This window comes from Paramisgurnus dabryanus, chromosome 16 (assembly GCF_030506205.2).
Source record: "Paramisgurnus dabryanus chromosome 16, PD_genome_1.1, whole genome shotgun sequence".
Taxonomy (NCBI): domain Eukaryota; kingdom Metazoa; phylum Chordata; class Actinopteri; order Cypriniformes; family Cobitidae; genus Paramisgurnus; species Paramisgurnus dabryanus.
Window position 1 is genome coordinate 18,596,509 of NC_133352.1, and position 25,281 is coordinate 18,621,789.

Here is a 25,281-nt window from a genome sequence, read left to right on the forward strand (position 1 = left end):
ATATTGATTTCTAATTGGATGTTTAAATGTGCAATATCAGTGCTTTAATTATTTAAATATTGTTGTAATGGTAGTAAGGGTTAACATGCAAAGACATGAACTACAGTATTTTTGACATGACTAATTTAAAACAAAGCCAGAATAAAAATGAAGTAAATTACAGTTTGTACGCCATTACTTAAACTAGTTTTTCTTTAAAATACTTACAATTCTGTAAAACATTTCACTAAGATTCTATAAGATATAATTTATTTTTATATTGTTTATAGCTTAGCAGATGGTTGGGGTTGTTAATGCTCACTCAATATTGACTAGATACATATTTACATGTGTATTTATATTCATTTGTACATGAAGCATGATAAAATGTTTGTCTATCCATGACGTTTCCATGAAAAATATTATGTAGTGCTGATTTATTTATGTACTTGTTGACAGGGCAGTTGACAGGTAAAACATATGAGATAACACTGCGGTGCAACAACACAATGCTGTTTGTCTTTGAGATTACACGAGAGTTATTCTCTGCCTACATGTGCCAAAAGTGCTTAGTTTTAAGTGAACATGAAGAGAAAGTTGATTAAGAGCAACCCTCAAGAAAAAATACAGTTCTATAGTATTTAGGCTACTACTGAGATATGCATATACGTCTACTTAATATAATTTAGTTATTTATTTACAGTTTATCAATCTACTATATTTAATTCAGTATACTACGGTTTATTATAGAAATAATAACTAAAGCGTGGGTCTCCAACGTGGTTGGAGTCTGTGAGGTGCCCACCAAAGCACATTCTATCAATAGTCTTAATTGTAATATTTTTTATTACATATTTTTTATTAGCTTGGCTTGGTTTATGTATGTAACATTTTAAACAATACTAAAACATATCAACAAATAAAATCAACAAGTAAAACAAGAAATTTTGAGTAGACTATATCAGAAAGTAGCCCTCCAGGTTGTTTTATCCATTGTGGTAGCCCTTGCTCACAAAAAGGTTGGAGACCCCTGAACTTAAGTATACTACATTAATTTTTTTCTGGAAAATCTAAATGTAAGCTATGATTTTCTGTTCTATGGCTCCATCTAGTGTAATGTGGAAATTACTACCGCGTGATAGCATTTTTGTATTCCAAAGTCTTTTGGATCTTAATTTTATTTTTATTACAGATTTTATTATTTTTAATTTACAGATTTTTCAAATAATTTTCGAAGAATCGATTTAGTTTTAGAATTGTAGTACTTTCTGCGTCTTTCTCTGTCCGGTAAATCGTAGGCCTACTCTCGCTGTTGTGCATCCATAAAACCGTCAGTGGATGGATATACAGTACCTCTAACATTATCTTATATTTTATATTGTATAGCTCTACTGGTGCGTACTTACTAACGTCGGATCTGACAACGATCTGTAGCTGTTTGGTGACAGTTGAGTGACAGCTCGTCAGCGGGCGCGCGCTCCGCAGCTCTCATCATCTCTACGATCTAGGCCTACTACCAGTCACATTCATTAATGCAGTGACCGTAGAGCGCGTTCACACACAGACGAACAGTGAGAACAACATGGCTTCTCAGACAAAAGTGATCGCTTTTGCTTCGTTCAGTCTTTGTTTCGATCAATGGACTCGGGTCGGAACCGAATTCTTGAATGGAAGATAAGAGAAGCTACAATATGAGTCCAGTCAGAGAGCGGGATGACACTTTGAAGTAAGTTTTATTTAGAATCAAACTTTTTATCGAAGTTTAAGAAAAGTAGCCCAATCTGTTGCTTCTTACAAAAAAGATGAAATGTATCAGGATACATTTTTTACTGACTTTTGACTTGCGCCTTTGGTTACTTAAAGGAATAATTTCATCGACCTTCAGTATTTAATTGAAATGCGCTCGGTGCTAGACACTTGGATAACTAATTAATACAAGCCTAATGTCATTGAATCAGGGTATAGTCTTTCGTTTAGCACAAGCATATCTAATTGCCTGATCTATACCAAGATTTAGTTACGCCGAACTAAAGTCCGTTTACAAAGCTAATGCAACATTATTTACTTTATGATGTGTCTTTTGCACGAAGTGCATGATTTACAGGGTCATAAAATAAGAAAAAGAGTTTTATCAAAAAGAAATCTAATTTTTTACTTTGATCAATTCAGTTAATGGAAAATCAATATTTCTTAAACTGACTTTGACTTTATATTTAAGCATAATCCGGTAGAACTGACAATTGTTGGTCTAGTTTTAAGATTACGCTAAACGTAAATAAAAAATAATTAAGTCAATGCAGTACTTTATTTCTACTATTTTTTTTTCATTGTTCTACCTTGCATAAGTTACTCAAAAAAGTAATTAATTAGGCCTACTAGTTACTAATTACATATTCAATCATATAGGCTAATTAGATTACTGTACAAATTATTATCTACAAAAATATTTAATTATTTATTACTAATTACTATCTAAATCCTATTTAGTAAACAAGGTATTTCTTATTAACTTAGGTTATTTATATTAACTCACCAAAGTATTTAAAATAAGAAGGATACATAAAAAAACAGGCATTTTAATGTTAGACTTAAACTTTTACTGTTAAATCCACTATTGTATTATATATAATTGTTCTACAGTCCATACACAGTATTTAGTTAAATTACATGAGAAGTAATTGTAATTACTAAAAAATAGAGTAAACCTTTACTTTACTTTTTTCAAGGAAAATTTTATTTAATTACACTAACTAATTACTTTGTAACTAGTTACACCTAACACTGATCATATATATGATATAGCCTAAAATTAAAAATGTATTTATAAGATAGATAGGTTACAAACAAAAATTTGCGTCCACTCATGTGCTGAGTACCCTATATTTGTATAAAAACACTGAACATTCTATTTTGCTACAAGATGATTATTTTAAAGTAGTTGAATGAAGGCTTGATAAGTGAGATTTGATGTTCTCCTGGGCATTGTATAAAATTTGACAAGCTTGTAGTTGAGTGAAATCACTGTCCCATAGCGCTTGTTGCAAACAGACAGACATGAGAAAGAATGCATGTCAGTCAGCCAAGCCTTTCTGCTACCTTGCTGCTCATACATGTTTTATTAGGGCCTGGCGGGCAACCTGCTGAAATTATTTGCTGTTTGCTTTGTGAGAGAAACATGAGCCACTACTGATGCTGGGCTTCCTCCTTGACCTCTGACAACTGTTGAAGCTCTCACGCAGGACTAATTAGTTTTCCCTTTTCTCTGTGCTACGACTTGTGTGGCCGTGGTGTCAGTTTGTGTATGAGTTTCCCTGCCCCATTTGTATAGTTTTCTTTTTTTCTTTTTAGATTATAATTGTTTTGTTTTCTCATTTTCATTTATTTTTTAAAAGGGTTTGCCTGATTTGTCTGTTAATTAAGTGTTGTTCAAGCAAGATAGCTATTTGACATAGTTTGACCAGAGGGTGGAGTTGCTTGCTCATGCTTTTTTTGTCTATGGCTATCTATTACTTACCCAGACAACGGTAATACTATTATTTTAATATATAAGGGTGGTTGATGTGAAATACTACAGTGTGAGATGCTTTACTCGATCTAAAACGTTTTAAAATGGCATTTTGCTACTTATTTCACAATTGTTATACATGTTACTTCTATAATCACCAATTAAAAGAAAATAACATTTGAACATTTAAAAACCCATTTATTTTTCAGAACCATTTAAAATGTCTAATAAACAATTTGTGAAAATGTCTGTTTCTACATGTTTTCTTAAATAGAATAGGCCTATACATTATTATTATGAAGAAATATAAACCTTAAAACAAAATAAAAGACTTTTAAAGAGTGTGAGGATGTGGACCTCACCTAATTTTCCAGGATCTGTAACCTATTAAGGCTGTTTATAGGCTACTGAATTAAAAAAATATGTATGACCCTACATGTGAAAACCCAGCTAAGGTTAATTTTGTGATTTAACTGTTTTTTACATAAAACCATCCTAATGTAAAAAACATTCTGTGAAAATATAATCTTGATATATTTAATATTGGCTAAAGCCTGTCAAATATTGAAATTAATGTGAAATCAAACTTTGATGCTCCTAATCTCTAATTAGATTATGATAGGGCGGTTTCCCAGACAGGTCTTATCCTAGTCCCAGACTAAAATGCATGTTTGAGCTTAATTTAAAAACATCTTGCACCATGATTTTTTTGAACACATATCAATGCTACTGTTTTGTCTCAAGACGCACACCAAAAATGTGTTTAGTAAGGTTTGTTTGTGAAAACGTCCTTAATGTTCCAATTTAACTAAGACCCAGTCCTGGAATAAACTAAACCCTGTTCGGGAAACCGCCCCATGTGTTTTTATTAGAATTTTATTTTATGAATGTGATATTAAAGAAATAATTTCAGAGTAAATCACATTTTAAAGTGCTTGTGGGATGAATTATGTGTACACCTGTGAGTCATTCAGGTGAGGGTGGAGAGTTACCTGTGCTGTGCCACTGTGTCATAACATTACCTTGATGGGGCGAGAGGAACAAATAATAGCTGCAGAAAGAAATAGATTCAAGATGGAAGTGTGTGTTTTTTAAGCTGTTGTGTTTATAATAGTGCCTTAGATGAGATCACTGACTGCCATGCCAGGGCACCACAGATAGGGTAATTATAACCATGCAGAGTGCATTGGGATTTGGGTGGGCCTCATCTTTGGCCAGCTTTCCTCCTGTGCTCATTCACTACCCAGACAGCTACAGGACAGTGTGCTATAATAGACATGCTGGACTTATTGTAATTGGGTAAGTTATGGCATTTAAAGTTTTCATTTTTAGAAACAATAATGCTCATTAGGTTGGGTTTGGTGCATTCTTTTATCAGCAAGAATAAGTTTACTTGTCGGCTTCTTGTAAGTTCACTTTTTACAATAACTGTATTGTGAAATGTTGCTTTAATTGTTTACATACTTTGTAACTAAAAACAGATCTTTACATCTTGACATACTGTATGTCACAGACATAAATGTGTTTTACTTACATCTTACCTAACCCAAAAGAGACATTGATATTATACAATACAATAAAGTTCAAGAACAGGTGAGCTTTACTGCCATTCTACTATATGTACTCTAAAAAAAATGCTGGGTTATTTTCAACCAAAATTGATATTTTAAAATATATCAGTGCCGTTGTTTTGTCTGAAGATGCACACCAGTAATATGTTTAGTTATGTAAAAACTGCTTAAATGTCCTAATATAACTAGTCCTAGTCCTGAATTAATCTAAAATCTGTACAGGAAACTGCCCCTAAGAGTATAACTAAATATAAACTTTAAATATAATCTAAAAGTAAATTTAACTATATACCAATATACATATACTTTATTTGACCAGACACACCAACCTAAAGTTAATTTGAAAAAAAAAATGAATAGCTTCTTAGTGTTTTCTTTCAGTGTTCAACTTAATCAAGTTGGGATACTTGTCGTCATAATGATACATGTGATGCTCCAACACACCTGTATATTGTATTTTGATCTTGTACTGTCTAAATTATTCATGACATAATTATCAGCTGAATTAGGGCCAGTTTGTAACAAAGAGTGAAAGCTTGGAGGCGACAATGTTGTGTGACCTTCTTATACAGTACCTGTGTGTGGATATAAGGTTTTTATACCAAAGACAAAAATACAAGGATTTAGTGCATTGGTCTCATAATTCTACCCTACAGTTATTTTACTCATAATAATTGGAAACAAAAAGCACCAATTAAAATAATTAAAATAAGAATAATATGCCAATGTATGTCAACATAGCATAAATTGTGTGTTCATTGATTTTATTTTAACATCATTGGCCAATAAACCTATAAAAATTACATGCAATGTTATACATTTTTGCACTTTACTATAATTTCTGTAGCTACAAATTTGTTGTTATGTCTCATGTCAGACATTTTCACATGAGAGAATGCGCTGTGCACGTTATGCCAATATTTTTACCTGTGCTGTACAAGTAGAGACCAGCTTTACCAGTCTTACAGATGACATCTTGTCTTAAAGATGAACCATTGCAGTCTTTATAGCACTTGTTAGCTCATCACACTCTCTGAATGTATATTGCACTTTTTATTAATATTACGTTCCCCTTTCATGCTTAAGGAAAAAGCTGCTCAAGGAACCTGAAAAAGGCATGAACCTAGTAACTTCACCTTTTAACAAAGCTCTCAAAAGGGTGCCATCCGGTGGCCTCAGGTAACACCTAATCATAGTGTTCATTCATGTACAGTATCCAATTACAGTAAAGTAATGTGTATTTATTATTTTACATATGTAGCATCTCATCATGTGGTTATTCATCTGCTGGTGGCATTAGTAACCTCCCCCCTCGCTCTGGCAGCCCAGCCACAGGTCCTGGTCTCTCCACAGAGCACAGCTCCATCTGCTCCTGGAGATATGATGTAACATCTCTTTGCATATGTCTATATTTCAGATGTTTGTATAACCAGATCTATTCATCAGGAATAGGAAAATTCTGAATATAATAACGGGTGCACATTTGTATCTTCTCTGCATGCAGGAGTTTGAGCGGGTGAACACACAGCGTGTGCGTCAGCTGTTTAACTCGGTGGATGAGCTCCTGTACGAGGGAAGAGTCACCAGCCGCTCAGAGTCCCTGCAGAAGGAGTGTGAAGAGTGGAACAGCCACACCCCTCATCTCAGGTCTCAGAGACATGAAGAGATTTATGTGAGAGAAATTGGTTCTGCTGCTGATACGATCTGCAGTGTTTACCTTTGCTAAAGAGTGATCTGTACTGTCCTCACCTCAGAATTTTAGGGAACCAGTTGGAGCCTCCAAAACAGGAGGGGGTTCAGTACATATGCAGAAAAGAAGGCACTGCCAGAACTTCTTACATCCCTTCAGCCCCTTGCCTGGACAAGAGAGAAGATCACAGAAAGTAAGCAGATCTAAACCATCAGACTGTTCTCTCTACAAGTAGTCATTTGGAAAGGAGAACACTGGAAAGGTCATTGCATTCATGTTGATTCAAATAAAAAAGTTGTAATTTATATAAAGTTAGTTTGATAACACTAACGTTTTGTTGAGAGCTTTAAAAGACATGTGTTTGAGTCAGTCTCCCCTTGAGACAGTGAGAACGAATGGAGGTATGGCTGACTCAGGGCCAATGCAGATGCTTTGATAAATTCTGTTAGGGAAGAATAGAAACAGCATCTGTTTGTTTCTAAGCAAGCCTATTTAATAGTACTGTTTCATGTCTTTTGGTTAAAAGTATCCAGATTTTACAATAAAAATGAAAATAATATTTAGAAAATAATCAGATATTTTAAAGAAAGATAATAACAGACACTTAACAGACCTTTATTAGGATTATCTTATTGTTAGTGCAGTCCGCTCCCCTTCTCCCTCTCATAATGGGAGAGGGAGAGTGTTACTGCGCCGAATAGAAGTACTCCCAAAAGTGCTATTCCACCATACAATATAGTTCCTCTTTTAAATCCGCTTAGAAAAGCGCTACGTTTCATTTTGTACCACCAAACTTGCTCGTATAACTACTCGTCTTAAATAGGAAAAACGTTGATGTGTTTGGTCACTTCTAACTTTATCTCTGAGTGGTACCATTGAATGAATGGGGCTAAGCTAAATGCTATCGAAGTGTCGCAGCGCGCCCCAGCGCTTGCGTGCACGCACTAAGATGATAGAGGGATGTATCAACTCTTCTTAGTTAAGGTAATAACATATTTTAATATTGAAAATGAGCAGACTATTCCTTTAATGTTAGAAATGTATTGCTGAAACACATTACAAAAGACTGTAAACTGCAGTTTCTCTCCATTTCTGAGTTCAGGATTTAAAATCATGACTCGATGATGCGTTTGAGCCACCGAACATGCATGGACCCGCCCCAAACACGATCTATGGCAAGCATTTTTGACATTTAAAACTTTACATTTACTAGAATCTATTTTTATGTTACTAGTTCTTATTTTTTTAATTACTAGTAACTATTCAATAAGATACTAGTACTTATTCATTAGATACTAGTACCTTAAAATTTTATTATAGTACCTATTCAATAGATACTAGTTGTTTTTGATTAGATACTAGTACTTATTCATTACATGCTAGTACTTACTCAATAGATAGAGAGGCATCCAGCTGCAGCCCCGCAGACTCACTTCTTGCTAGACACCAGTGGCTGGACACCAGTGGATGGACAGCTGACGTCATTTCCGTATCGTCATTCTCTTTTCAAATTTGATGCGCGCATGCACATGTCAGCAGTAAGAAAAAATAATAAACTGTCGATGATTTATCGGTCATGGCAGAATTCAAATGCACAAGCTAGCTAGACAGTTTTAGGGCGCGGGAATGAGGTGTGGTGTGCACAGTGTGCAATAGTTTATTTGGAACTGTTCATGTTTTATTTTCTCTTGAAATCGGGACTTCACCCACAACCTTACGGGCCTGACTGTTGCATCTTCATTCTGATGGTCAGATTTGTCTAATTTTACTAAGATTTGTGTAATTTCCAATAAATATTGCAAAACCACGAAGTGTTAATTTGATCTGGATTGTTTGGTAAATTGTCTGATCATGTGAATCTACGTATTTTAAAAACAAAAGTGGTTACTTTTACACACACAAAAAAAAAAACTGTGGTCAAGTACAAGTACAAGTCTGTTGTAATGACAAAACGTTATAGTCCATTGATCTAGGCTGAATTTAAGTCACAAAAAATTGTGAAATTATCTGAACAATACATATTTTCAAGGTGGTTCTTGTGAATGCAGTTTGCATGAATTATTGATGTTATAATATTAAGCATATTATTGAGAATTGTTTTGTGTAAAGAGATATGATAAAGATCATATTTCAATTTGCACACAGATTTTATATTATATTTTAAGGCATTAAAGTAAAATGACAATACGGAAAAGACGTGTGTAATTAAGCCTGCAAAGAATGTCTATCCACTGGTGAAAACCGAAAATAAATATGCTGTCTATCCAGAGGTGAAAATATAAAATAAATATGATGTCTATCAAGAGGTGAAAATATAAAATAAATATGCTGTCTATCCAGAGGTGAAAATATAAAATAAATATGCTGTCTATCCAGAGGTAAAAAAATATGAAATAAAATTGCTGTTCATCCAGCGGTGAAAACGGAAATTAGCGGCGAAACGGAAATGACGTAGGCTGTCTATCCACTGGTGTCCAGCCACTGGTGTCTAGTCGGAGGTGAGTCTGCGGGGCTGCAGCTGGATGCTATTGAATAGTTACTAGTACTTATTCATTACATGCTAGTACTTACTCAATAGATACTAGTACTTATTCATTGCATGTTAGTATTTATTCATTAGATTATAGTACTTACTTAGTGCACAAGTACTTACTTAAAAAAAGCTTGCTCAACACAATTGTAAGCATCAGTTGAGGTTGAATGAGACGGCAACTTTCCCATGAGTGGGTGTGGTTTCAGCATCGGAAGCGGACATACCCCCAGCGTTTGAGAGTAGATAATCCTGCCTGTTCCTCCAAAATTTGTATTTACTTGGCATTTTTTATCATTCAAATTTGTCTAGGTGGTTAATAGCTAATTTTTCTGTGGAATGACAAACTAAGAACAAATTTAGTTTTGGAAATCTGAAAAACCTTGCTGGAACACAAATGGTTTTTTGTAGTGGAAGAAGATTATTTAGACTGTACAAATGTAACAAAAAAATATTATTTTAGGGGCCTTTGACTGAATGGTTCTCTGGGGAACCAACATGTTCCTTCTATGGCATCACCAAATGTGGCTGCTACTGTAAGTTAAGACTGTGTCTTACTTTAAAAACTAGTTTGACCAACTAGCATTTAATTAGGGCAAATCTCTAAAAAAATCATGTAACTGACAAAAACATATGACCAGTCTTGAAGAAATGGCAAACTTTAAAATTAGAAGACTACTCTAAGCAGTTTATTCAACCGGCCCCTGAACTTTTTAAGGTCAGTCCTATCTCCAAAAAGATAATCAGGGTCTTTTATCTTGTGATTAATGGGCTCACTCTATTGATTGGTTTGTGGGCTTGCTCTTTCTTTGTACATGACTGCACTTATCTATTGTTTTGATATATTCACTTTAGCTTATCATCCATTATACAATTGTGTAATACATAAGACAGACCCTCAAGGATGGGGCCTTTCACCTGATTTAAAATATGCAATATGTTATTGGGAGCAATGGAAATAACAGCACTGGACATGGCCTCAGGCTGTGCATTTATCAGTCTGGCCTAGCAATGGTCAAAATGAGCTTTTACCCTCATCTCTTACGCTATCTTCATCTGCCTGCAGGCTGTATGTAGCAGGCCATGGTCTTGCTGCAGGGCTTTGGTCTGAGCAGTCTGTCCTGAGCCTCAGTTCTCCACGCTCTGAACATTCAGTCTGCCTCACTGAGGAAGAGGAGGTGTACGAGGCAGAGGGCAGTATAGAAGAGTTTCTGGCTTATGATAGAACAGAAATGTAGGTTCCACAATGTATATCTACATAGCCAACAAGATCTGTACTGTAGACCAAAATGTAAATAAATAATAAGATTATATTTTATTATTTTATTATCTAATATAATCTTCACTGTAAAAAAAATCCGTAGAAATTGCAGCTGGGTTGCCGGTAACTTACCGTTGATTTAAATTTATGTTTTTAACTGGCAACATTTTGTTTAAAGTTAAATGAACATTAAACATTTACAAGTCTTTGTCTTTAAAGAGTAAAACTAAAAAAACAACATCAAGCAAAACATTCTGGGAAACAAAGTCTGAAGCAAAAAAACAGAAAAAGGTTGATGATTATTTCTGGTTCCCAGAATGCTTTGCATGAGGCTGTTATTGTATAATTTTATTCTGTAAAGATAAAGACTTGTTAATATTTAAAATGTATTTGACTTTGAACAAACTCTTGCCAGTAAATAACATAAATTTAAATCGACGGTAAATTACCGGCAACCCAGCTGCAATAACATTGTAATTTCTACGGAATTTTTTTACAGTGTTTTTATAAATACCCATAATTTTACACTTGATTTCTATGTAATAAATTCAAACTAGTCATTTAAACTTATTCTTCTTCTAAAAGTGTATCAATGGGGTGCGGGGCTGAGCTAGTTCTCAAATCTGATTCATTACACACAGACATAATCTGGAGTATTAATTAAGTTATATGCACCATTATATTGACTTTAGAGATGATGAGGAGATGGATCAGAGAACGTCGTCATCTGTGGCCACCAAGGGAGTCCCTCCAGTGTCGCCCCAGGCATGCGTCCGTGATACAGTCACAGATGAACTATTTGATGATGCTTGGAAGGAGGTAGTTCATCTACTAGAGGAGATATTGCACAAGTACTGGCAGAAACAACACCCAGGTGTGTTTGCATTAACATTTAGATGTATGAATTGTTGAATAAAAGGTTGAATTTGTAAAACTGGTATTTAGCCTACACTGTAAATACAAAATGCAGCTTGAAGTTAAAACAACTTGGTTTTGCAAGTCAATTCAACCTATTATTTTGGGTTTTGACTTAAAAAAGTTGACATAAGTTATAAATAAAAGTTGAAATTGCTTAACTTCATTTGTTAAGTTAAAGTAACATAAAAATATATGTTGATTTGGCATGTCTGTTGAGGCAGTCCGAATGCTAAGGTACTCCAAAAGTTGGCGTTTAGTTGCTATGTTTTCAAAATTACAAACTGATATGCAATTGCATTTTAGGGTAATAGTATGAACAGATGTTAACAGCAGTGTGGACTTTTTTATTTTTGCATCAGATGAAACTACACAGAGGAGAGCATTAGAGAACTCCAATCAAGAACCTTCATTTCATCTTCCTGTTAAAGGACCTCATGTTCTGTTGTCCAGGGGTTCTAGCAGTAGGACCACGATCCTGTCAACCGGCGGAAATAATGTACAGGTGACAACCTACAAAAAGATGTGATTAACTTCTTGGTGATATGATGCCTTAAATGGATAGTTAGCCCCAAAATGAAAAATCTGTCATCATTTACTCACCCTTGTGTTGTTCATTTGTGTTAAAAAAAAGATATACCTTTAACTGTTACTTTGTTCTCATGAATTGTTATGAATGAATTTGCCATCTTATATTTTCTTTCAGGACTCAAGTACCTTTAAGATGAATTTAAATGGTGTTATGACAATCCAAGCAAAGCCACTGCAGCAGAGACATCAGGGGTTTGGTGAGAGATTGCTGTAAGTCTGTTGGATTTTGGAAAGTTCTGTATAACCATAACAAAAACTTTTATGTTCTTCTAACTTAGAATATATTGCTATCAAAAACCAACCATAATTTTTGAGCAAAGTTTAATATATTTATAGCTGCTGGACAATGTTTTGTTTGCTTTTTGTTTCAAGTAGAGCTGATTTAATTAGGAAAGCAATAAGGTTTTTGACTATATAAAAAGCTACAACTTAACTCCTTTTAAGGTATGACCCAGAGGATGGACTGAGCGAGGTAATGTGTGTGAAGACCCAGGCCCCAAGAGGTTCCATTATCCTGTCCCAAAAACTCACAGTCCAACGCAAACTCCCTAGACTCAACGGCAGGGTTCGGATGTACAACAACCTCACAGGAAATGGAAGCCAACTTCTGCGGGGAACTAAACTGTGAGCAACATGCATATCTTAACTGCTACAAATTAACTACTACCTACTAACTAGTGTTCCTGTAGTCTCGCATAGACCTTCATACTGAATGTCTGGGAACCACGAATGCTTTGAATGGCAAAGGACTGCCCAGAAGGCCATATCACTGACACGAAAAGTAACCAATCACGTTTTGCTGTTTAGGGGCGAGGAAATGTCTTCACAATAACAGACCAGTGTATAACCAGTAAATCATTAATTCACGAATGTTTCTGATGTTCATAACAACAGTGGCAAACACGTTAAAATATCTTGTTTAGATTCCACTAATTGCATCAAGCAAATCTCTTGGACATCTTTTAAAGGGGACATATCATGAAAATTTGACTTCTTCCATGTTTAAGTGCTATAATTGGGTCCCCAGTGCTTCTGTCAACCTAGACAATGTGAAAAAGATCAACCCAGTAACATAGTTTTGGTAAACCATTCTCTGTAAACGTGAAAAAATAGCTCATTGGAATTTGGCTCCACTTGTGATGTCAGAAGGGGCTAATACCACCCCTTGTAATAAATTACCTACTTTATATGATATTTTGAGCTAAAACTCTGGGGACACCAAAGATTTATTTTACATTTTAACTCTTTCACCGCCAGCGTTTTTAAAAAAAGTTGCCAGCCAGCGCCAGCGTTTCTCATGATTTTCACCAAAGTTTAATGGCTTCCAGAAAATGTTCTTCTTTAAATAAATAGACATACAATATACCAAATGAAAGAACAGACCCTCTGCTTTCAAACAAAAAAAACCGTTTCATCCTACCTTTAGTAGTTCTTTTGCAATCAGCTTTTGAATATGGGTAGGTTTTTGCAAAAACACCATATTTTGAGCAAAAAGCAAAAATAATTCCATATTTGTGACGGACTTTTCATAGAGATCCCATTCAGAGCGATCTTTAAAACAGACACGGACATGCAGCAGCTTGCCACAGGGCAATACTTCCGGTTTTAAAAAGTTGCGGAAGGGCGCCACCTGGTGGATAATAGCGGTATTGCGGAAAGACGGAAAATCTCGTCATTGGCGGGGAAGCGTTTTCTCTTAATTGACGAGATATCTCGTCAATGGCGGGGAAAGAGTTAAAAAAGTCTTGTGAAATGTCCCCTTTAAATACTTTGTCGTGAACCTCCTATACTTTTTGGCTTTGCATTGTGTAACTTTTAAAAAGGATCTCTTGAAGTAAATGCAATGTAATATACATATCTATATTAACAATAGTTTTTTTATTAGTTTTTTTTCTACACACACCATAGGTCTCCTTACATGGAAGTCGCCATTTTCCACTGCCATGTTTTCACAGTACACTGTAAAACTTTTCACTGTAAATTTACAGTAAAATACTGGCAGCTGGGTTGCCAGCCGTTTACTGTATTTTTACAGAACCACTACTGTAAACAACATTTACAGTCTTGCACTGTAATTGTCAGATACAGTATAACGCTGTAATTTATTTATTTTTACAGTATACACTGTAAAACTTTACACTGTAAATTTACATACAGGCAGCTATATTGCCAGCAAATTACTGTATTTTTACAGAACTATAACCCATTCTGTATTTTACTGATATGCCACTTTTAAATTAGGAATTTATATTATATGTGTAACAGTAACAATAGTCTCAAATGGAAATTAAATACATAATACACAAATACAAAATTCTTAGAATATAAAACTTTATTTTTTAAAAGCAAAGGCCATAAAATTTACATAAACATGTTTGCTGAAATGTCAGCTGTATGAATTACAATTAATAAACAGTTGCCAGACAATTTATGAATTATCAGAACATTAACAATCAAGTGATCTTATTAACTTTCAAAGAATGGAAATGTTTCAAAATATTTTAAATGATGCAAAAAAAGAAAGTCAGGAGGGAAAATACATTAAAGAATTACTCTACTTTCTTAATAAAAAATATGGATAATTTACTCACCCACATGTAATCCAAAATGTGGATGTCTTTTTTTGTTCAGTCAATAAGAAATTAAGTTTTTTAGGGAAAACACTCCATGCTTTTTCTCAATTTTAAAGACTTTATTGGACCTCAATAGTTTACAGATTAAATGCAGTTTAAAATTTGCTGCAATTTCAAGCATGGAGAAAGAGGAACGTTCAGACGTTGTTGTATGTGGAATGATAACAATTAATGTCTTTATGTCAGTTTGTTGTTTAAAATGGTCTGCAAGTGTGTGTTTCACATTTGTGATGCGTGACCTTTCGACATGCCTATGCATTACATGACATCACGTTGGCGCATGACACGGCTAATGCAAGATGAGAAGTTTTGGATTAAAAGTGCATATTTTTTTTTCTTGCCGAAAGTTATGATTTTTGCTGGTTAAGACCCTTATGCATCATGGATAGTTTAGAGTAGGGCTGCAAGATAAATCACATGCGATAGTCATGCGCATCTCATCACCTGCTTTCAGATGGAGCAGCTTTTACTAGACAGAGACGTAGTTCACTGACAAGCTGGGCCATATCGCATACATATTATTAATGCAAATTTTGCCATGATTGTCAGTGATCTATGGCTTTGTGTAGTACATGCTGCTCCATCTGAAAGCAGGTGATGGCGATTTACTACTAATCAAGGAACCGGCTCTACCGACAAGATGCGCAATGACAATCACATGTGATTTATCATGCAGCCCTAGTTTAAAGCCCTTTGAAGCTGTATGCACCCTTTTAAACTGCATTTAAACTATTAACTGTTGAGGTCCATTAAAGTCCACTATATGGAGAAACATTCTGGAATGTGTTACTCAAAAAAACAAAAACAAAAAAAATAAAACATTTCTTCTTGACTGAACAAAGAAACACATAAACGTTTTGGATGACTTAGGGGTAAGTAAATTATCAGGATTTTTTAATTAAACAGGGGTGTGATTCTTCCGGATAAATCCGGAATTCCGGCTTTTCCGACCTGAAAATGAGGCTTTCGTGAATCATGCAAATCAAAATTTTTTGTGTGTATGTGGGGGGGGGGGTTGCAAGGCACCGTTATAAATGACCTCATATCACTCCGCAAGTAGTTTATTTATTTGTCACGATCGAAAGCAGAGCTCACCAAAAAGCTTGCAGTCGGATCACCGGCATGTGGTGTTGGCTGCGAATTAAAAAAAAATCATGCGTTCGCCTACAAATAGAATGAGAGAAACACATCTTTCACTCTCAACCAAACTAACAAACTAGCCAATCAGAGGTAGAATGGGGAGGGGTCTTTGATGTGTGGCTGAGATCCAGCTGCAGATGCCGCGCGGCTGCGGAAAAGTCACAACAAGTTGTCAGCAGGATGAAGATTAAGTAAATGAAGCCTAGCCTAGGTAAGACGACCTTATATATAAAGGACTTAAATCAGTGGCGCTGGGCTTGGATAGAAGGAATAGGCAGAGACAAACAGCAAAATTAAGAGAACCTGCCAGGTGTTTGCTACTTTGACAAAACTGTCCGTTTCAAATCAAGCTATGCCAGTAATGTAAATATCAGATTTCTCGTCGAGGTGAAATGCTGTCTCGCAATATCAATATAAAGTTGCGTTTGTGTCAAAACATTTGCTTGCATTATTATTCTGTAATCACTTACGTTAACGCACGCATATACACGAATCAGATCCAACGTCATCCTGACGAACACACGCCTGTATTTGCTCCTCTTAATGGTTTGTGAATCTTGCGATTACAGAATAATATAATGACAAACAAACACATTCATGGATCTGGTTTGCCCGTGTGCGTGCGTGTGTGTGTGTGAAACGCGTAGCTCAACTGTGCCAAAAGAACTATGCAAAAGACAAATGCACTTGACTGCCTTTCCAGAAAGTCACAACATTTGAATAACTTTAGTGTTACAGTATCCACTTTAAATTCAGCGTGTTGTAATCAATAATTAATCTGTATTAAATGCCCCCACTAATTATTCTATAAACATTAAACATGTTTTGACCAATGACAAATCTCATTTATCAAGTTGTGTATGTGGCTTGTGTGCCTTATTATTATTACCATATGCAACCAAAGATTTTACTAAAAGGGCACACATTTATTTACAAAAACATAAAAATCCTCATAGATCTAGTTACTTATTTTTACTCTTAAAATGCACCACACTGATATATTTACCTTTAAATGCACAAAGTGACTGATTTTGTTCAGTCTGAAACAGTGGCAAGGCTACATAATGGTCAGGGTGGCACTTGCCCACGCAGATTGACGATTGGCCACTCAGATCAATCAATTTTGAGCTCAAATTATATTTCAACTGTATTTCATTTTATAGTGTGTGTGTGCGTGTGCGTGAGTGCATGCGTATATATGTCGCCACGTCATGGTAGGTGTGCCATATATTTTCCTGCTTTTTTGTCCTTTGCCAATCACACCTATGATTAAAGGAGTAGTCCACTTTAAAGATGGGGCCCATTGACTTCTATGAAAAGTCAATGGACCCCATCTTTAAAGTGGACTACTCCTTTAAGAAAGTGGACTAATCCTTTACTGTATTTTCCCTCCTGACTTTCTTTCTTTTTTGCATCATTTTAAAAGTGGATTAATTCTTTAACATAAGCATATTGGATGAAATGCCAGCTGTACGTTTGTACTTCAGTTAACAGCACATCATTAACAATGTAGGAAACTTTATTTCCTTTTAATTCAACTACACTGGATAGTGGAAGTGTCTAAACAAAATTGCATTTAAAGTCTGTAAGTTTTCTAAGAAGAGTGAAAACCTGTGGATTCACTGTAGTGTTCTTTTTCCCTTTCTTCATCTTTGATCCACGTTCCAGGTTGATGTAGAGAAATCATCTGCAAGGCAAAAAACAAACAAGAACAATCATTATTATGTTGATTAAAAAAAATTAATAAGTCTTCTTATTTTACACAGTAATTAAAAAACAACAAATAAATCTGTATTAATAATTGTGCAATTTAATTGAATTATTTGGTTTAAACAGAAAAAAAAGTTTGGCAACATTGAACTGCTAATCTTAAGCGTAATTCATGTCTTGTAAAACTTCATATTTAGGCTAAATAAATATAAACTGTATTCATCTGACCTCAGTTTTTCTGCATTTACACGTTTGGCATGGATTTTTGGGCTGAAATACTGCAAAAAGCATTGCAAGTGTGCAAACAGTGGCATTCTTTCAAAAATACAGTTTTATGAACGGTAAACACAAATGAATCACACAGAATCTGTCTTAGTGTGTAAAATAAACCAGTTTTTATAAAACAATTTCCTGAAATAACTCAATATCTACTGGGTTACCGGATACTGAGACAACTACTGCCGTTATTCAATCAATCATAAAAGAGAAAACAACGAGTCATTAAAAGCCTCATTTGATAGCCACGCCTTTCCACACGCGCTAGCAAGCTCAAATTATGACAAAACTGTTAATGTCAGGCTATTTCAGGAAATAGTTTTACCATCTGTTAGGGTGGCCATTCGAACATGTTTTTGGATGTCATCAAGGTTTAATATTTCTGGTTTAATTTCAGAAAAGCAATCTTATGCATTCGACGTTTGCATTCGAGCAACGCAACTTCCGGAGAACGCACCCGAAAACATGTTCGGGACGTGTCCGGCGGAACTGGCACGAATGGCCACCCTACCCTCAGTATGCAACAAGTCATTTACACATTTAAAAGTGGTTAATTTTACACACCGAGACAGTTTCTGCGCAATTAATTTGTATTTGTCGTTCATAAAATTGTGTTTGCAAACTTGCAATGCTTTTGGCAGTATTTCAGCGCAAAAACCATGGCAAAAGTGTAAGCGGAGAAAAACTGAGGTCAGATGAATACAGTTCATACTTACTTATTTAATGTAAATATGAAGTTTCAGTTTTACGCTTTGCATCTTGATGCAGACCTTCACAATATGAAAAAAAAAATAATTTTAACATATGAATGGGAAATGTGCATCTAACCTCTGAACAAACCCAAGGGTGCATGCCACCGCTTCCAGATCCTGGAGGTTAAAATTGTAGAATGAGGCAAATCTGAGCGTTGCAAGATCAGAGACAAAGTTGCGGTGCTCTCCTTCACACACAACCTGACCATCCATACTCAACATCCAGCGCTGGTTGCTTAGAGACGGACCTGAAATCGACCAAAACAAAAAAGATACAATATTTAAAATAAAATTTGTTTCTATTTTTGTGATGTTATTTAACCATTTACAAATATAACTATTAAACATAACTTGAGCTCAACCGATGCAAATACAGATATTAGGTTAAAATGTGTATATTACAGGACAATACAAATATACTACAGTATATTGTACTGGTACTGTATACAGTACTAGGCCAAAGTTTGGACATGGGAAGTAAGTTCAAACTTTTGAGTGGTACTGTATATAGAAGTATATTACATACATATACTATACATCACCAAATTTGAGTGATAATTGCAAAAATATGTTAATCAAACACTTTTAAATGACATGACAAAGAATTAATGGAGGTGGGGGTTACAACTAAACTTTAATATCTGAGATAAGTCTGACATCATTTCACTTATAACTTTAAAATACAAATAAAACTATATTTGTGATGAATGTAGGCTACAACCACAACGTTTTCATATCAAAGTAACTTAACTTGGTGTATATTTGAGAACAAGCTGAAATGTTTTGTTCTTTACGTGTATTACAAGCTAACTTAAGCTAAATCACAACGCACCGACAGACAGCAACATTGTGTTGTTTTAGGGCAATTCACATTATCATGTTTAGTCGTCAAAAACGAAAGAATTAACAGACAGATAAGTTACAAAAACATCTTTATCAACGTGTCGTGTGCTGTCTGTTAAGAGTTTAGCAAGTTAGCGTAACAACAACGCAGCTCCTAAAAATAGCCAGCTCGTGCAAACCGTTCAGAAATGCAATCGAATAAAACAACAGTGTCTTACCGTGTCAATGATGCACAGTCAGTCAATCTTCGTTTATCTTCATCACAGACACATTGTATTCTCCCAGTCTTCTTGCTGCACGCATAATCCTCTCATTTCTGCTGCGTCGTCGTGTAACTTTTAATTTTTCCGTGTACGTTTTCACATCACAGGCAGCTATAGATTAAAAGTTGAACGCGTTGTCTTCATATCGTCGTTGTTTATATGAATAACCAATCCTAACAAATAAAGGGCGTCCGAACTTCCGAAGCACTAGCTCTGCTTACATTCAAATATTGAGCGCGAAGGAAATCAATCCCACAATGCAATGCTTTTACAGTATTATTCTGTATTACGAATTTTGCATGCTGAAAGCAGGACAATTCTGTACATTTACAGACATTCTGTAAATATTTTGTAAATATACAGTCTAACACTGTTTTTTGAAAATACAGTACAATACTGTTAGAAATTTGCTGTAAATTTACAGAAAAGTTTTACAGTGTAGCCCTAAACAGACCAACTGCTCTATAGATTGTTTTGTTACTAAGTTGACTTAGATGATGAGGTGTTTGTCCTGTGGCGGCTTCCATTGATTCATTATGCATTTTTGGTTGCAATTCACAGTCTCATCGCTTGATGCTGCAAAATCGACCTAGTGGACCTTTAAACATGAGTTTCAGTTGCATTAGATCTTTATGCACGATGCAACGATTTCACAATATGTGGGTGCAGATTATTTATTGCTGGGTCTTCTGAGGTCCCTTTAAACACAGAGGCCTACTGGTGAACCTTAAGACTCCCTTTTTAAAAGCGCTTGTTAAACTGGTCCCTGAAGCTGCATTGCACCTTTTTAATCATAATACTTTTAACCTTGTCATGACTCAAAAGCATCACAGAAGCAGCCTTGAGCTCCTGTAGGGGTATAAGGCGTGAAGAAGCATACAGACCGCTAATTAGAGTTGCTATGTGTTCTCGGGTCTTTTTCTCACAGATCTACTGTGAATGAAAGCTTGTCATCTCCACCGGCGAGTGCCATACATAGCCACAGGCTGCCTCAGATTCACTCTGAGTCTCAAGAGCAGGAATACTCTGCACCTGTTGCCAGACTTCTGCAGGTAAAAACATCAGTGTCATCAGATTTTTGTGTTAAGCATCTTCTTGTGCCAATTAGAAGTAGCAAATATTTGCTTAGGGTTTGGGTTAGCCTAGTAGAACCAAACACATTGTACACACAGATCTAACAACATATTGTGGCTGTGTTCAAAACTTTACAGTAGGAGAAAGTAGTGTTTGAGTTTGGGGAGCATCCTGTATACTTAGATGTCATCATCAGTTTCCATGTCTACCCAGAAGTAGGAAAGGTAGTCTGATTTTTTTCTGAAATTTGTATGATTTCCTCACTTAGATTTGTTCTACATCAAATTATGTGCTTTTGAGGTCTGTCTGAAATAATTTTCCTTAGAGGAATCTTCACATACAGTAAAGACTCTCAAGTCATTGATTGTTTGGGCAGCAGATCTGTCTAAGACACAGGATTTAAACCAACAGCATAGAGCATTTCCAGACACACAAACAGCTAGCTGTGCAGACTTTGAACACTGTAAACAGATATAGTCACTGTTATTAAATAGGTGAAAGGTATCAATAGTACGGTCAACATGACATGGGAAACATGGCTGCCATTTGCTCATTAATACAAGTTTAAACTACTTTAAACTACTCTAAAAAATATATATATATATATTCTAATATGCCTCTGTATTTTTCTTTGCATACAACTGCATTAACATTGTCTAATGCACTAATTTCAGTTGGGTTTGAAGTCACAGCTATGATCTTTATCTCTGTTTTTTTTACTGTAGCTCAGAGGGAGGATTTTAAGGGGTGGAGCAACCAGTGCCATGCACGCAGTTAACAACCTTCCACCATTAAGAGAACCCACCCTGATGCTGGAGGCTCTGTCCCGACCCAATACTACCCAAACATTCAGAGTAATAGTGCCATACAATAATTTACACACTGCTGAATGTCTTACGGTTTACATAAACATTGGAGGGACACTACTTTTTTTGAAAATAGCAGACGTAGTGATATTACACAGCGTCTGAAAAAAGTCCCCTTGTTAACTTTCAATAGCACAGCACTGCGTAATATCATTGCGCCTGCTGCAGCAATGTTACAGCAGCAAAGTCCAAGACATATCGGCCTAGAAAATTGCAACTTTGTAACTACAGAAGAGTCAAGTTTTAAATAGGGAAAATATTGAAACTCTTTGATTATTTTTTAGCACGTTGCTAATGGTCTAATCAGATTCAATGGATTATGCTAAGCTATGCTAAAAGTGGTACCACCAGACCCGGAGATCAGCTGAATGGATTCCAAAACTGTAAAAATCAAATGTTTAACTCTAGGGGAGCTGGAAAATGAGCATATTTTCAAAAAAATTGGAGTGTCTCTTTAACATTTTGATAGTATTTCACTGTAAAAAAAATTCCGTAGAAATTACAATGTTATTGCAGCTGGGTTGCCGGTAATTTACCGTAGATTTAAATGTATGTTATTTACTGGCAAGAGTTTGTTCAAAGTTAAATAAATTTTAAATATTAACAAGTCTTTATCTTTACAGAATAAAACTACACAATTACAGCCTCATGCAAAGAATTCTGGGAACCAGAAATCATCATCAACCTTTTTCTGTTTTTTTGCTTCAGATTTTGTTTCCCAGAATGTTTTGCTTGATGCTGTTTTTTTTGTTTTACTCTGTAAAGACAAAGACTTGTAAATGTTTAATGTTCATTTAACTTTGAACAAACTCTCTAAATCTACGGTAAATTACCGGCAACCCAGCTGCAATTTCTACGGAATTTTTTTACAGTGTGACCCTGGCTGTGGAAACCCATCTGCAGAAAAATAAAAAATAAACTTTTTTGTGATTTACGTTTTTTCACATAAATTTTTCCTACATGTATAGAACATCCTGTATTAAATATAACTTAAAATGTATAACCTTGATGTCTTGGATAGCCTGGATTTAACAGACAAAGTCAGATTAACCCTCATGCCGTTCCAAACCCATAATGTGACCCTGGACCACAAAACCATACAGTCATACAGTAAATAGCACAGGTATATTTGTAGCAATAGCCAATTATAATTTTTAATGCCAAAAATCATTAGGATATTAAGTAAAGATCATCTTCCTTGAAGATATTTTGTACATTTTCTACCGTAAATATATTAAAAAAAAAATTAGTAATATGTGTTTCTAAGGACATTTGGAAAACCTATATAGACAATTTTTTAATATCTTAATAAGTTTTTTGCACCCTCAGATTTCAGAATTTTAAAAAGTTGTATGCCAGCCAAACATCTTCCATGAAGATATTTTGTAAATTTTCTACCGTAAATATAATATATATCAAAACATTTTTTAGTAATATGTGTTTCTAAGGACATTTGGAAAACCTATATAGACAATTTTTTTTAATATCTTAATAATTTTTTGCGTCCTCAGATTTCAGATTTTTAAAAAGTTGTATGCCGGCCAAATATTGTCCTATCAAACCAACCACAATCACTGGAAAGCTTAGTCATTCATCTTTCAGATGATGTTAAAAAATAACCCTTAAGTTTTTTAGTGCATGGTCACATATCCTGCTATTTGTTTTTGATTGCGTTACTATGATATTATAACCATGAAGTGCATTGCTAAAAGTGCTTGAAATAGGCTAAAATATTGGTAAAGTGTTAACTGTAACTCATGTTATGTTTTTCAGTCAGATACACCTATGAAAAGGTCCTTCACTCCTTTGGATTTTGCCTGTCACATGAGGACAGGTCGAGGTTGTTTGAAGGGTGGGTTAAATAATTTAGGCCTGATTTTAGCACAATGGCAGAAGACACAGCACAAGCACGCTGTAGCTTTGCTTTCTAAAAAAATCTTTGCTCAGTTTGGATGTAACAAAAATAAAATAGTGGTTTGTGAAATTTGTAAATGTGATTAATTATGTTCTTTTGTCTGCATGTCTCTTAGGTGAGAGCACACATATGGGAGTGACAGGTTTCAGTATGGGTATCACTTCTTCTACAGCTAGCGGTTTTCTAGAATGTTCAACACCCAGCAGAAGACGTTTGCCCATCTCCTCCTGTACTGATGAGGAGGGAGGAAACATGCCCTTATTTAGCTCTATAGGTAAAATATTATATTACATCATTTCACAAATATATTAATAATATAGTTTTTACAGTATACTAAGTCTTGTGATCTAATTATGAGATAAGGAGCATTAAAGTTTGATTTCAATCTTTGCCATTGGTATAACTCATTCAGTATAAAAAATATTAAGGTTATGTTTTAACATAGTGTTCTGTGGGATGATTTTATATAGAAAACAAGAAATCACAAAAAAATATTTTAGTATGTGTTTTCACCGACTGATTTGCATTATATATATATATATATATATATATATATATATATATATATATATATATATATATATATATATATATATAAAATTTAAACAGTATATGTATAGACAACACAGCTACTGTAATCGTATATTATTGCACACTTGATGTTTATGTAATATGGAATTTTATCTATATTGCCTAACCTAAAATGCTACAAATAATGATGCAGAAAAATAAGCAGTGACAAAGGGGGTTTAATTAAAAGTGAAATTTTGTCAGTTATTAATAAGTTATGGAAGTTGTTTGGGCTTTGGGACACTGGAGATTAATTAACGCTTTTAATAAGACAATGCTAAAGGAAAGAGATAAACAATATAAGAATATCTATTGCATTGTGCTTTTAGGTGGCCAGAATCATCGGAAACATCTCAGCCGGTTTCCTGTGCATGTCAGAAAAAAATTTCAACCAGTCGTGCCATAACAGGCCAGTTCATTTTGTAATTGGACAAAACTGCATTGAAAACTGCAAAAACACCAGTGCATTGATATGCTGTCATAGTCATAATATCAGTTAATGTGTTGTTTACTACCTTTATTGGCACGACTTATAGCTACAGACTGTCCACCAGTGCCTTACATTCATGGACTGAAGAGTTTTTTGCCATGACCTCAACATCTGAAACAAACAGCGAAACTGATCCACCAGCACAGTTTTCCCTGTGCCAAACACAAGACATATCACGAAATGGTTAATTTACGTATGTTTTGTTGCTTTAAAAAAAAGCCTATATGATGATACAAAAATCAGTGTATAGGTAAATGTATTTCTTGTGGGATAATAGTATTGTCATTTGTTGATATGTGTTTAACCTACCAAACTAAAGTATGTTATTCAAACACTTAATTTCATTAGCTTCAATCAGTCTGGCAAAGGTTCAACAATGTATTATCTATAAAATATTATAGATGATATAAAGTAGATATGAATGGCTTCCCTGGCAATTCTGTCTGTCTCAAAACTTTCCGAACTATCCCCCCATATATGTTAATGCATTTTTACTAATACTATAGTGTATTTCCTCACTGTTATCTAACTCTGATAAAGCTAGAGTAAATCACTAGAATGAAAACTCACTGAGCTTCTCACGGTGAAAGATAACCACCACAAGACCCCAATTTACTTCACCCTGGTCTTAAATAAAACATTTCATCAGAGACAAAATTGTGTGTCATACATAGCAACAAAGCCTGTAAATAATATACCTACATACA

At 34.9% G+C, this 25,281-nt stretch overlaps 2 protein-coding genes across 2 annotated transcripts in view; both read left to right on the top strand.

Annotated features, from left to right (window-relative positions):
* asah1a (N-acylsphingosine amidohydrolase (acid ceramidase) 1a) overlaps positions 1 to 25,281 on the top strand; it is a 189,895-nt gene that overhangs the window by 29,533 nt on the left and 135,081 nt on the right. The window lies entirely within an intron of this gene.
* On the top strand, positions 1,381 to 25,215 carry fam149a (family with sequence similarity 149 member A). Its single transcript, XM_065271764.2, has 15 exons — positions 1,381 to 1,705; positions 6,142 to 6,234; positions 6,317 to 6,440; positions 6,560 to 6,702; positions 6,810 to 6,938; positions 10,342 to 10,509; positions 11,229 to 11,410; positions 11,814 to 11,956; positions 12,158 to 12,252; positions 12,487 to 12,666; positions 20,588 to 20,711; positions 21,459 to 21,587; positions 23,373 to 23,451; positions 23,630 to 23,788; positions 24,414 to 25,215. Exons 1-15 carry the CDS (start codon positions 1,647 to 1,649, stop codon positions 24,488 to 24,490), a joined length of 1,884 nt encoding a protein of 627 aa, XP_065127836.1. The 5' UTR covers positions 1,381 to 1,646; the 3' UTR covers positions 24,491 to 25,215.